The following is a 13319-nucleotide window of genomic DNA, read 5'->3' as shown; positions in this document are numbered from 1 at the left end:
ACAGAGACTTTTATCTGGATGTGCTTAAAATCTTAAACAGAATTCTTGCACACAAAGTGACATAAGCCCTGAACTATATAGCAATTCTAGTTAAATTCGTATAACCTGAGAGTCATGCTCCCATACATTGGTCCCAGTCCACTGTACCTTGAACAGTATACACACAGAGATCTGGGCTGTGTAGCTGTCTGAAATAATACTGAATGAAAACCAACAACTCAAACCTTGACTGGTTGGAATGAAAACCCGTCAGACGTGTTGGTGCACAAAATAAATTTGTGTAAATTTCTGTAAGACAGCCATTCTCTTTCTCTAGTTCATGTCCTGAAGGTGATGGTGAAGGAGGCTGTCTCTGCCTATAGCAGGGAGGCTGGGACTAGATGACCTTAAAGGTCTCTTCCAAGCCATTCTGTGATTATGTGTATTAGAAGTTATACAAAACATAGTCTGGATTCTAAAGAATATAGAGAATGCTGTTTTAATTCATTTGAATCAACATATACTGACATTTTTCAGGATATATCCACTGTGTTTTAGTGTGTCCAGGCAATTAAAAAAGCACGGGCATTGCCTTATTATTTGATTCAATCTTCCATGAACAGTGAGAGCATAACATGGAGATCTTAAATACCCTTTGCTTATTGCCTCTCATTGCTACTTGGAGGAGAAAAAGATGATTGTGTACATCTCCAAAGCTCCTAAATGGACATGGCAAACACGGAGCCACTTTAAAACAAGGTTTTTGTAGCCCCGTTTCTTTGAAGGATCTGCTGCTCCACTTCTGCTCCTATGAGCAATGTCTTTCCTGTTCCCGAAGAGATGGTGCAAATGCAGTTGAAGTGCATAACTTATGGTGTTCATGATCTGAAATAGTTAATCAAATCTCAAGATTGTGGTGAATGTATTTTGGAATTGCAGTTGGAGTTAATTGGGAGTGGATGGTGATATAGAAACAGTTGAGATGTTAGATAAATTTTTCTGTCTGGAAAATGCAGATCTGGTCTTGCTCCATATGTACAGCACCCATAAATCTTAAAGAGTCTTCTGTGAACAGATCAGGAAAAATCTGTTGGCTTCTGTTTCCAAACTTGTAATATTTGGCATAAGGGAAAGCTTGTGCTTGTGCTTATAGCCTAAAGGAGCAGACAGAAAACAGAAGACTGACAGGGAAAAAATGGAGAAGAAGACCACCCAAGAGAAGGAGAAGTATCAGCCTTCCTACGAGACAACTATTCTCACAGAGGTAAAATGTTTTAAACATATGTCGTACTACTTCAGCATATTGGGAAACAGATTTCAGAGCAAATGCAGTCTAACTGAGCCTTGGAGATTCTTGTGGGGACTGTTATGCCAAGATCTGACGGAACCAGAGAGCTTAGTGAAATTATAACATCTCTCACTGCTGAAGTTTATAAAAGATGTCAAACTTTCCTATGTTTCAGGGTATAAACCAGCCCTTTACAGCCTGTGTTTAAAAGAAACATTTTCTCTATCTTCTGCCATGCTCCTGGGCACTTGTTGCGGTACTTAGATGCCAGCTGTATGAGGTATTTTCTTCAGAGCTGTCTGGCACAGGCTCATGTTGGACATAGGGCAGTTGAACACATGAATAGCCTGACTGATTAAATTATCAGTCTGCTTTTCTGTGATTGTTCCTTGGAGGCTACTGTCACATACTAGCTCTCAAAAGATTCTGGCTTGCGCTCTAGGAATATCTGAATGTCTTGTGTTCTACAGACATGACTATCATCTGGTATAGAGATTAATGTGTAAACCCCCCCATCCCCTCGTTGCAAAGCTATATGTATTAGCTCATCCCAGGCTGCAAAATTACTAAGCAAAGGGGCTCAAGACAATGGTTTAAAAGCACTGTTCCATCTCCCTGTGGGAATGTTTTGTAGTTTAATTCTTTTTTGTTTGTTTGTTTGTTTGAAATGGCTTGCTGGACTTCTAAAATTGAGAATTTTTTTCTTAATTTAAGTAAACTTCCTGTGAGATCCAGCCCCTCCCACTCAGTTTTCCTCAAGTTCCCAGAACTCACCATGGTGTTTTCTAACTCACCATGGTGATTGTTAATGAGGCTGTTGTGTACACAGACTTATTTCTACTGAGTTGGCAGATCCTAAACTCTTGCTGTTAGCTCTGATACACTTTGACATATTGCACAGGGAAATGTGGGTTGCTAAAGAGTTAAATATTTGCTAGTGCTGTATGTGGAGATAATGAAACCCCAAAGCACCAGCTTGTCTTCTTTTTATCGTCTCAAACAAGGATCCTGTCGAATATTGAGCTCTTGGTCACAGGAGCTTCTTCAGGGCTAGATTTCTCCTGTTGATTACTGTGGCATAAATACAGGGTCACCAGCTCTAGCTGGTTGCTCTGGCTTTATGCTTCTCTGATGAAGTATAGAATTTGTCTTGTGCTTGTGAAGGCTTTTAGTAGCTTTGTGTCTATATTATCTGAAACTTTTTCCTATGTAATATGCATTTATATCTCAGGCTCTTCAACTATTAGCCAGAGGTTCTAACAGGCTGGTTCAAATCCTGCTTTTTCACTGGTATAAACCTGAAGCAATGCCACTGGAGCGTATTTGTCACTCTTGCCTGGATTTAATTAGGGATGCATAATTCAGACCAGGGGTATTTCTGTATCTTTGCTGCCTTCAGTCTGAGTTGACTTACTGGCGTTGCTCTGACTTACAGCTGTGCACACTTTGGCCCAGTGTTATTTGGGGACAGGCTTTGTGAAATGGGAGAAATGTGGAATGCACAACTGGAATCAATCTGGCCCCCTGACAGCCTGCTTGGAGTGCAGCGTAGGATCCATGGCCCTTCTCCTCCTCCCAGCAGGAGTGATGAGCTGAAGTTAGTGGTGTGGCAACAGCATGAATGTGGTATGAGAGGAGAATCAAATCCTTTATTTCCAACCTCATGAAAGTATCCCCGCTGCCTTTCTTCCAACAGTGCTCTCCCTGGCCAGATCTGCCTTATCAAATGAACAATGCTCCCTCACCAAGCTACAACAGTTCTCCAAACAGTTTCAACCTTGGAGATGGGTATGTAACAAATAAATGCTTTATCTTCTCTGTTGATATGGTAACTTCTGGGTATGTTTCACGTATCCAAGCATTTCATATCCTGAAAGAGTTCAAGGAGCAGTTTAGCATCTGAGCACCCTTCCTAGAAAGGGAGAGAGATTTTTCACAAAGATTTTAAGACCTTGCAGGCAGGAATTCCCTGTAATGCAGAGGCCTGTTTGAATGCCCACTATGTGGTGGCTGGCAAGTGATCATCAGAGAACTACCAAAGCAATTCCTGCCACAAATTTCCTCTCTTACTTTTCTGTGGAGATCAAGAAACACACTGTGCACTGTTCCAGCAGTTCCTACTATTTTCCAACAATAGTGTGAGGGGCATTCAGCATCTCTGCAGAGCAGGTATGACTACTTTTTTATCCTAAGATGGCATGCTGAATTCCCAATTGAGTGGAATTTTGGGAAGCTGTATGGAGTAAAACAGCCAGGATTCTAAGAAGCCATTCAAGTAAGAAGGATAAACAATAGACATGTTTAATTCATTAATACTGCCATCATAAAGAAGTAATATCACTGATTCTGAAATAATACAAGATGATAGTTGATGGCTGAAATACACAGCAGGGACCCTCAGTACCTCTGAGCCATCTCTGCAACACATTTTCCCTTAGAAGATTGGTGTAGCCCTTTCTGTTCTTCCTTCAGGACTCCTCAGCCTTGTTAGCTTCCCATATAAGTTGTTAATTAGTTGATGTTATACCACACATTTTCAGTGAGCAACTTCAACCTATGGATAAGGACAGGCACTGAAATGGCAGAAAGTAGAGTTAGCAGAAAGCTCTGTTGAGCATTTTTTCTACAGTGATGGATTATTAATTCTGTGGGAAAATACTCAGATTGGATATTAGGAAAAATGTCTTCTCTGAAAGAGTGATAGGGTATTGGAACAGGCTGCTCAGAGAGAGGTGATCCAGTTGCTGTCCTTGGAGGTGTTCAAGAAAAGGGTAGATGTGGCACATGGTTTGGTGGGCAGGGGTGATGGGCTGATGATTGGACTAGATGATCAATGGTGGTCTTTATCGACCTTAACGATTCTATGAAAATCCTTAAAAATTCTATGAAAATTCTATGAAATCAATGCTTGGAGAGAGTCTATTAGAAATCTACTTTTGTCTAATATGGTTAACTTGCACCTTACTATATTTAAAATAACACTGGGGTTGAATTAGAAGGTCTTTTGTTATCCAAATGTTTGAAGAATTGCTATTAGACAATGTTAGTCAGGGGATTTCTTGCTCACAGAATGGTTCAGTTCAGCCATGCTGGTTGGTCACAACTTGCATAATTAGATGGGGACACATTATTAAATCACTTGTATGGTATATACTTTGAATGAGGTCACTGAACTGAGATTTTTTCTCTCAATGTTGAGTAGGAACTCAACAACAAAAAGCTCAAGCAGATATTCAGTTGTCGTTTTTTTTGTCCTTGGTTCCAATTTTGGACACTTTTAAAAAAATCTGATAGAGGTGAAAGCCAAATTGGTATGTAACTTGTAACAGTTGAGCCAAATAGAGAAGGGGGAGGGGGTTGGGCACTGCAATGCAAAGTTTAAAATAATGTTTTTGTTTTTCTTTCTCTTTCAACTTTATACAATTTTTTTAGCAACAGTTCTCCAACCCACCAAGTGGAGCTCCTGCCTCCCAGCAATGATGTAAGTATTTGAGATCATGTTAATGTGGTGCTTTTCTTTTTTAGGACACTGGTGAACAGTTCATTTCAAGACCTTCTTATTCTTTTTGCAATGTAGCATCTCCTTCCTTCTGCTTCTATTCAAGATGCCCAGCAGTGGCTTCATCGTAATAGGTTCTCTCCATTCTGTAGACTCTTCTCAAGTTTTTCGGGTGAGTTTAAATAATCTAATTATTTTGGCTTTATTCTCTCTTTTAAGTCCAGCTCATGCTCCCTGTCAGTAGCATCTGCTCCTGGCCAGTGTTGGTGGGTTCACTGATCTGATCCAGTATACTTGCTCTTTTGTTCTTAGGTTGCTTAGCATTTGCTAGAACACACATTGTAGAAATAAATTAAGTTGGAAGGGACTTCTTGAGTTCTTTAGCTCTGACACATTGCTTGAAGGAAGTCCAGGTCAAATTGCTTAGGGCCTTATGAAGTTGCCTTCTTAGTATCTCCAAGGCTGGACAATCCATGATTTAGAATAAATATCAGGAAGAAATTCTGTACTGTGAGGGTGGTGAGACACTGGAACAGGTTGCCAGTAAGGTTATGAATGCCCCCTCCCTGGAAGCACTCAAGGCCAGGCTGGATTGGACTGTGAGCAACCTAGTCTAAAGGGAGGTGTCCCTGCCCATAGCAGGGAGTTGGAACTAGATGATCTTAAAGGTCCCTTCCAACCCAAACCGTTCAGTGATACTATGAGCTGTGTAATCTCTTCAAATACTTGACCGCTCTTGCAGTGAAAAAATTTTCCCTTATACCTAATCAGTATTTCTCATCTTCCAACTTCCATTTGCTGTCTCTTGCCCTGTAACTGTGCACCTTTGAGAAGAGTCTGGCTCCATCTTCACTGTACCCTTCTGTCAGGTAGTTGTACACAGCAGTAAGATGGTGGAAGGGGGAAATATTAAAGATGCTGAAGCCTTTCTCTGAGGCAATCTGGTGAATGTAGCAGTTAAAGAAAATTGAGACATTTAATGAAGCTTGTTTCTCTGTTGGCTTGAATATCTTGCCGTGGACCACTTCTCTTTTGATGGCTTCTAGCACTCTATTTCTCAATAATTGATTTGTAGTATACACCTCTGTGAATTTGCATCCTCTCCAACCTGTCTAATTTAACTTTGTGGATTCCCTTTCCTTCCCATTTCTTGTTACCCATACACGCAATTTGGAAGCTAAGATTTGCTTAACTTCTGAAAAAAAATCAATTTGAAATATGTAGGTGCTGACTTACTGAAGATGTCCAAAGAAGATTTCGTTCAAATCTGTGGGCCTGCTGATGGAATTCGGCTGTTTAATGCAATCAAAGGAAGGTTTGTACTTCTTCCTTCCTACTTTTCTTGTTATGGCAGCACTCATTGATACTTCTAGTGTTAATTAAAAGTTAACCTTAGAGCTGTAGCATTTAGACCTCCTTTTAACACCTCAAAAGTTAGTTTTAAAGTCTGGAGATGACAATGGTATTCAAATCAAAGCACAGATCAAAAATGCTACTAAACTCTCACCTGAGTTAAAAGTGAAGCAACATAATGTGGATCTCCAGTGGTTTATTTGCTACCAGCTGATAGTTTGCATCTACTTGGTATGCAACACAGCCTACAATACTCCATCTTGCATCTCTATCACATGTAACAAATAAACAAAAAAAACCTCTAGAGCCTCAAATTACTCTAAAATTTAGTTTAAATGGCAACAACAACTTAAATTCTTCATCTGATCAGAATTTAAATCAGTAAAGAAGGCTTTGATGAACTGCTTTGCAAATGCTGAATACTGTTTATTCTTATCCAACCCTGAAGGAGGTTAAGGTGCTCTGCAGTCTGCCACCACCTCCCAAGGGGCTTTTATGAGACCTCCTAAGTCATTTAGCCACCAGAATGAAGGCTATTCTACTTAGTTGGTTATTTATGCACAGTCTGAATGATTCCATCTTTCAGTGTTTGGGGCTGAGTGGACCAATTTTAGATCTAAGTAACTCATTACTGTCTTTTAATAATCCATAGAAATGTAAGGCCCAAGATGACAATTTATGTCTGTCAAGAACCAGAGCAAAACAGATCCCATCTCCACCAAAAACGAGAGAATGGAGATGGCAGTCTTTGTGGTAAGCTTTTATGTATGGATTTTGTTGTCCGAAAAGACTGCTTTCTGCCTGAGCTTTAATTGCATGATGCAGCTTGGTATCCTGTGTGTTTAAAGAGGCTCCATTTATCCCAGTTTTGACTCTGTTAGCTTATAACATCTGATAAAATACTACATCTGTGCAAAATCTTATCATGTATTTTACTACTTATCAGATGTTTAAAAATGTCAAAATTTGAAAGTAGGTTATCCAAGAATACTAACATCCCTGTAAGATTATTATTTTTTTGTGCCTTCATTAGTCCCTATGATTTCCAGTGAGCAAATTTGACATGGGTCTTGTATATGGGACACCCAAATATTAAGCGTTCTTCTATAAATCATCAAGTGATGTATTTGGGTCATCTTTGAATGTACTAAGCTTGCTTGCTTACTGTCAGGATTTGAACCTTGACCTTAAACCCATTTGTTGATATTGAACACCTTGGTGTTATCTGCAATTACTACTCCATAGTTCCTCTGTAATTACTTTCAACTTGTTGCAGTATATCATGCAATCTTCTTGGAAGAGTTGACCACCCTGGAATTAATTGAGAAGATTGCAAACTTGTACAGCATTTCTCCACAGCAGATAAATCGAATCTATCGCCAGGGACCCACAGGGATCCATGTATTAGTGAGCAATGAGGTAAGGGTTTAAAGCAGACTATCAGAGCTGTAATAGTTGTCTGACTTCTTGAAGTAAGAATGACCTTTTAAATTATGGAATGAATTTTCAAGGAAACTTTGCAAGGTTATTAATCCTAAAAAGTTAAAGCAAGTAACTTAAATGATTTACACTTAACATTGACTTTGGTGTGATTTGAAAGTCTTTGCATTATAGAACATATATTTCCATTTCATTTTGTCTGCTTAAACAAATTCCCCAATGAAGATCTGAAATGAGGCTGCTTAGAAATGAATGGGAAAGTTTTCTGGAGAAGAAAAGTTTGAAAATCTTTAGTGCAATTAATCTTTCATTTTAGCCAGTGATTAGAGCCAAATAATGACTGATTGACTACCAGGTCTGAGTTAGCACTGTGTAAATGCACACTGTGATTTCATGAACTTCTGGTAGCTGCTTGTGTCCCATTATATGATGTCTTAATTTACTCCATTCCATTAACTTGTAGGTTAATAGTGAGTTGCCCTTCTTCCTCTTTTCCCTCCCCTTAAATGACTTACTCATTAATGCACCAGAGTCACTTAGGGAGCTTCATATATAAGAAACATTTTTAAAACAAATGAAGCAGAGCATAGGTCTCAACAGGAGCCTAAAATGAAGGGTGTAATGCTTATTCCTGAAGTCTCCTCGCTATTTCAGCCTGATTAAATCTGAAACCTTAATGCTTTATGGACGTGAAGTGCTCGAAGGCAACTCTTGGTAGGGGAATTGCCTGAACTAGCTTGGATATAAGGCTCTAACTACTTACTTAAGTCAATTATTAACAATGCCTATTGCTTTATTTTTGTGAGTTCTTTTTTTTTTTTTTTTTTTTTTCTTGTTCTGGTAGTATAGTGGCAAGAGTGAAGTACTGTATGAATGTACTTCATGCATCATTAGGCAGGCACACAGACTGGCCAGTGAAGTTTTATTTGTAGGAGCAGGTGAAAAGGATGTTTGGTGTGAGAGCTTGCAGCTGGAAAAGTGCTCTGCTATATATATTGAATAGTGTTCTGTGGTTAGGAGAAGAGTTTTGTATAAAGCTGGATTTTCTGGGCTGGTCATAGAGGTCACCTCCATTTTAAAGTCCAGTGTTCAGTGTCAGCTCCAGCTGCAGGACACAGCTGCTCTGGGATGGGATTAAACATTTACAGTGAATGAAGCTTAAGTAGTTTAGATCAGACCTGACAGTGAGCTGAGTGTCTTAACCACTGAGTCACAGCATTTCTGGCTACTGTCTGGTCAACATAACCAGTTGGACACTTCTGAAATGACTTCATATTAACATTATTCCTTTATTAAAAAATGAATTCATTTCTGATCACCTTTAGGTATTATCCCAGAGCTTAATGTAGACATAACTGAGCATTATGGTTCTGCTGAATGTGTGCATGTATACACACCTGTGTGCATGTGTGTATATTACCTTTGCTGGCTTTTAGGAGAGGGCCTGTCCTCAGAATAAAATGGTGTAGCATTATTTAAAGATTATGTTTCTTAATGGAATCAATAGACTAGCTGGAGTATTGAAAGAAATTGCAGGGTTGGAAGTTGCAAATAGGATGTATAAAAAGCTGAACCAGACAGATTGGTTCCAGGCAAAGCACTTCAATGTAAGTTTCTCTAGGCACATTAGTAGCTGCAAGGACCTCACGTACTTTTAAGAAGCTATTGGAAGGGTTACTGAGAAATATATAGACACTAGGTTTTGTTTGATAATTTTTCCTTGAAGTCAATACTGACACTGAAAGAAACTTGAATTAAATGGCTAAAAACATTGTTTTTTTCCTTCTTCCTTTCAGATGGTGCAGAACTTCCAGGATGAATCTTGTTTTGTTATCAGCACATTGAAAGGTAACTATCAGTTCTCCTATTACATGTCTCTAAAGACATTTGCTCTGTTCAGCGGAACTAAACTTTTTCACAAACTCAGTGCTGGCATCCTGAAGAGGAAACTAATCTAATTTTTGAAGGAAATCAAGAAGTTGCATCAATTTACTGATAGACTGATTGATCTGTATTTTCCATTGTTACACTGTTATAAAATTTCCATAATTCCACCAACACCTCTGACAGAGCAGAAAGCAAAATGGAGTGCTAGCATGTTGGTTTTTTTTGTATGTCAGTACTTTGAACTAGATGTTCAAAATTGATTGTCATGAATGGGTTGTGGAACAAGAATGCAAACTAGCAAAAGCTAAGAAAATCTGGAGTTATTCATCCGTGTTGTTTTCTAAAATAAATGAAAAAATGCTTTGCATTTCTTTGTTACAGCTGAAAGCAATGATGGCTACCACATCATTTTAAAATGACCCCGCTGCACAGAAAGACTTTGACAGCCTAAAATTTAGTGCCTCACTGAGATTGCTACAACCTAGACTGGAAACATGAAGAACCTTCTGGATAAAATGCTCCTATGAACTAAGAATTACCAAACAGCTTAAGGAAAAACTTGCTTTTACAGATGTACCTTTTTTCTTTTTTTTTTCTTTTTTTTTGAACCTGAAGTTGAGAACACTCTCAAAGCTTGTACATGTTTCTTCCTCCCTCCCTTCCTCTCCAGTCTTAAAAATTGAGGTTTCTGCATATTGCTTAGAAACATCTGCCTTGTACTAAAGGGAAATGAAAGATAAACAAAAAACAATTCTCTAGCCCCCTCATGGTCGGGTGAATTGATTTATTTACAGTTCTGAATGTGGTTTGGTTGTTTTTTGTGTTGTTTTTTTTTTTTGCTTTTACCACACACCCCATTGCTGATGTTCATAGGCTCCCTGGGGATCCTCTTTTACTCTTAGAGGTGGAAGGCTTGTGGCTTAATCCTGCATCAGACTGAGCAATTCAGAGAGCAGATTTGACAGTAGGCCAGTCCCTACTCAAGAGTGTCAGTCCTGGAAGCTTGCAATTAGCTGCTTTCCACCTGTAGTTTTGCGTAAAGTCCAGAGACCTTGGTCTGACCTGTCAGAGCTTCTGTAACACTCATCCAACAGAACTATTTTGCAGGGTTCAAGGGGGAACATACAACCTGAGGCAAGCAGTTCAGTACTGTATTCTATCCTTTAGCTTTAAAATAGTCTCCTTGAAATGAGTGCTTGAGGATTTTCCAAGGAAATGTTTTGAATATTGAAAGCTACAGAGCTGCTGACAAATTCATACCATGGGTTTGTTCTACTCTACAAAGCATTAATTAACTGCTATCTTTACTGTAACTGGGAATTAGATTTTTTTGATCCTAGTGAGTAGTTAGGAGGAGAAAATTATTGCAGTATGTAAAACCATGTTTAGATTGATCCTGGGTAATGGATCATCTTAGTGCTGCTTCTTGTATTCTTGTTTTTTCACTCTTGACTCCTGTTTCAAATATTCTCAACTATGGTCAACCCCACCCTCTCTTGGTCTTTTGGGAAAACATCCAGGCTCCATGCAGCTAAAAAAAGTGGCTTCCACTGATGTCCAAAGGCAAACTGGATCACACCCTTCTTGCATGGAGGGAGTCATTTGGTTTTTGGCAGGTAATTAATAAGGCTGTCTCCCAAACCAAATGGCCATCTCACATCAAATCATTCTACTTGAATGTTTCATTTCACCTGGGTAGAAAGCTGGAAAACCAAAAATTTTCCTGGAATTGATTTTTTTTTTTAAATGAGAAATAATCAGTTGGAAAATGCTAAATACAATGTTCTAGAGTTTTGAAATGGAAATATTTAATTAAATCCATTTGACCCTTAATGCAGCATCAGTTTCAGCTACTGTTGCAGACCTCAGAAATTACCATTCAAGTGCCTTGAGCGGCATGTCTCCCTAGGGGCTGAGCTCTTTGGCTGGATGTCACATCCCATGATGTGCTTACTGCGGGCTCATCAAAGGGAGAATGCGTCATGAAGGCTGGAGGGGTGCCCAGGAGCTCAGCCTTCTGGGAAAGAAGGGGATGTGCAGCCTGTGAATTACAGCTCCCAGCTGACACTGGAGGAATTCGGACAGACACGGATGGATATTTTTTTCTGACAGAAATGATGTGTTTCATATTTTCCCTACAGAAATAAAGAGCAAAATACTGAGAAAGGCAGCAGTTTTTTCATTAAAAGCATCAAGTTTTATGCAAAAACAACCACCCATCCCCACCAGTTTCTTTACACCAAAAAATACTAGAATAGAAAGCTATGTTACAATGGGAAAACCATCAGCCAACTTGTCTAATTGCATACTCAGGCACAATCTTGCACAACTAGCTGTCCTGGATGCTCCATGAATTGTAGCATTTGACCAAAGTGACTCTCAGGCTCTGGGACAGGGCAGTTCCACCCCTTGAAGTAAGTGAAGGCAATTGAGGCTGCTTTGTTTAGGACCAGGTGGTATTGGTTGGAAAGGTGCAAGTGGTCTCATTGAGTGAGGTGTGGCCAAACAGTGACTGGGAGAGTCTTTGGAGAAAGAAATACTCTTTTGGAAGATGGGAAACATAATCTTTCTGAAAGAAAGCTGAGTCCACATGAAACTTAACCCTTGAATTGAAGCTGCAGCTGAACGGGAGCCCGTGTGTGACCAAAACCTTCAGTTCTGGTAAAACAATGGAACAGGCTTCATAGAGAGGTGGTTGTTTGCCTATGTCTATCAGTGGACATTTGGACAATGCCCTCAATGACGTGCTTTAACTTTTGAATAGCCTGCAGTGGTCAGGCAGTTGGACTAGGTGATCTTAGAAGTTCCCTTCCAAGTGAACTATCATATTTCTTTCTGTTTTCACACCCAGCTTGAGCAGATCTTGCTGGCCTTTGTGTCACTTAAGTAGGTAGGAACTTTGTCCCAAAGTGAGCCACAGTGGAAGGCAAACTCCTTCCCTGTAGCTACCCCCTCAAGCTCAAAACTCCCCAAAAGAGGGAAGGCAGTTTCATTTCTTCCAGTATGCACTTGCTGCCAAGTGATGTAGGCACTACAGAGCTACATCTGTGTTTCCTTCATCTATCCCTTTTGTGTCACTACTCTGAGGAAAGTTAAGTGCATAAATGATAGAAGCTGTGGTTATTGACGTGGACTGAATGATGTTGTAGATGTTCCTTTCTCTGCCTGCAAGGCATACATGTCACCTCCTGGGACTGCAGCCTGCTCTGTGTACCACTTTGTACATGCCATTGTGTACCAGAGCTGTTACCTCATTTCTTTTATGGATGATGCTCCAGAAAATTGGCCGTTTCTTCATGTTTTTTTGTAATGTTGGCCCAATGCTCTATATATGTGACTCAGAGAGGTGAATCTGACCTGATGAGAGCAATTTTAAAGGTGCATTGAAGTTGGTAGGAAGAGTGTAGTTGGTAGCTGACGTGATGGCCCTGAAATGCCAGGGACAGGGCAATACTGAAACACAGCAGTGCAAAGGAAGGACGGAGACAGCGTTTCTCTCAAGGTTAGGAACTAAGGACTGTTGGCTTATTTTTGAAAAATATAACTTGTTCTTAGTTATTTTAGAAACAAATCTTGCCTATCAGGAAGTATATGCAGAAGTCCTAGTTCAGTAGCACTTGCTTGATTAATTTTGAACATGAATAACTCTGTTAGGGCTTTGTTATATTTAGACTCTTTAAATCAAATAATTTTATACTGATGTAAGGATGAATTTGATGATATATTTTGTTCTCCTTTCCATACTGTAAGAAGGTATTCCAGACTAAACAATTATATAGAGTATGAATACTGTCCTACTAGGTGGGCTCTACTGTTTTTTTCTATGTTAGCTCGTTTGCTAAGCTGTTTAACTAATGTGTATGTAAGGCTTAT

General features: G+C 39.5%; 1 protein-coding gene across 1 annotated transcript in view; it reads left to right on the top strand.

The window, feature by feature from the left end:
• TFCP2L1 (transcription factor CP2 like 1) overlaps positions 1-12778 on the top strand; it is a 31176-nt gene extending 18398 nt beyond the window's left edge. Inside the window, exons 7-15 of the mRNA XM_065750581.1 lie at positions 1133-1243; positions 2964-3055; positions 4700-4748; positions 4845-4938; positions 5991-6081; positions 6772-6872; positions 7396-7538; positions 9356-9407; positions 9828-12778. Coding sequence (XP_065606653.1) covers positions 1133-1243; positions 2964-3055; positions 4700-4748; positions 4845-4938; positions 5991-6081; positions 6772-6872; positions 7396-7538; positions 9356-9407; positions 9828-9865 — 771 coding nt within the window. The 3' untranslated portion in view covers positions 9866-12778. The remainder of the gene's footprint in view (positions 1-1132; positions 1244-2963; positions 3056-4699; positions 4749-4844; positions 4939-5990; positions 6082-6771; positions 6873-7395; positions 7539-9355; positions 9408-9827) is intronic.
• The last annotated feature ends 541 nt before the right edge of the window (positions 12779-13319 follow it).

The sequence above is a fragment of the Cyrtonyx montezumae genome, unplaced genomic scaffold (assembly GCF_038088225.1).
Source record: "Cyrtonyx montezumae isolate F1298 unplaced genomic scaffold, pur_monq_1.0 scaffold_7, whole genome shotgun sequence".
Lineage (NCBI taxonomy): Eukaryota > Metazoa > Chordata > Aves > Galliformes > Odontophoridae > Cyrtonyx > Cyrtonyx montezumae.
The sequence above is the reverse complement of the archived record's forward strand: the minus strand, read 5'-3'. Positions and strand labels throughout refer to the sequence as shown.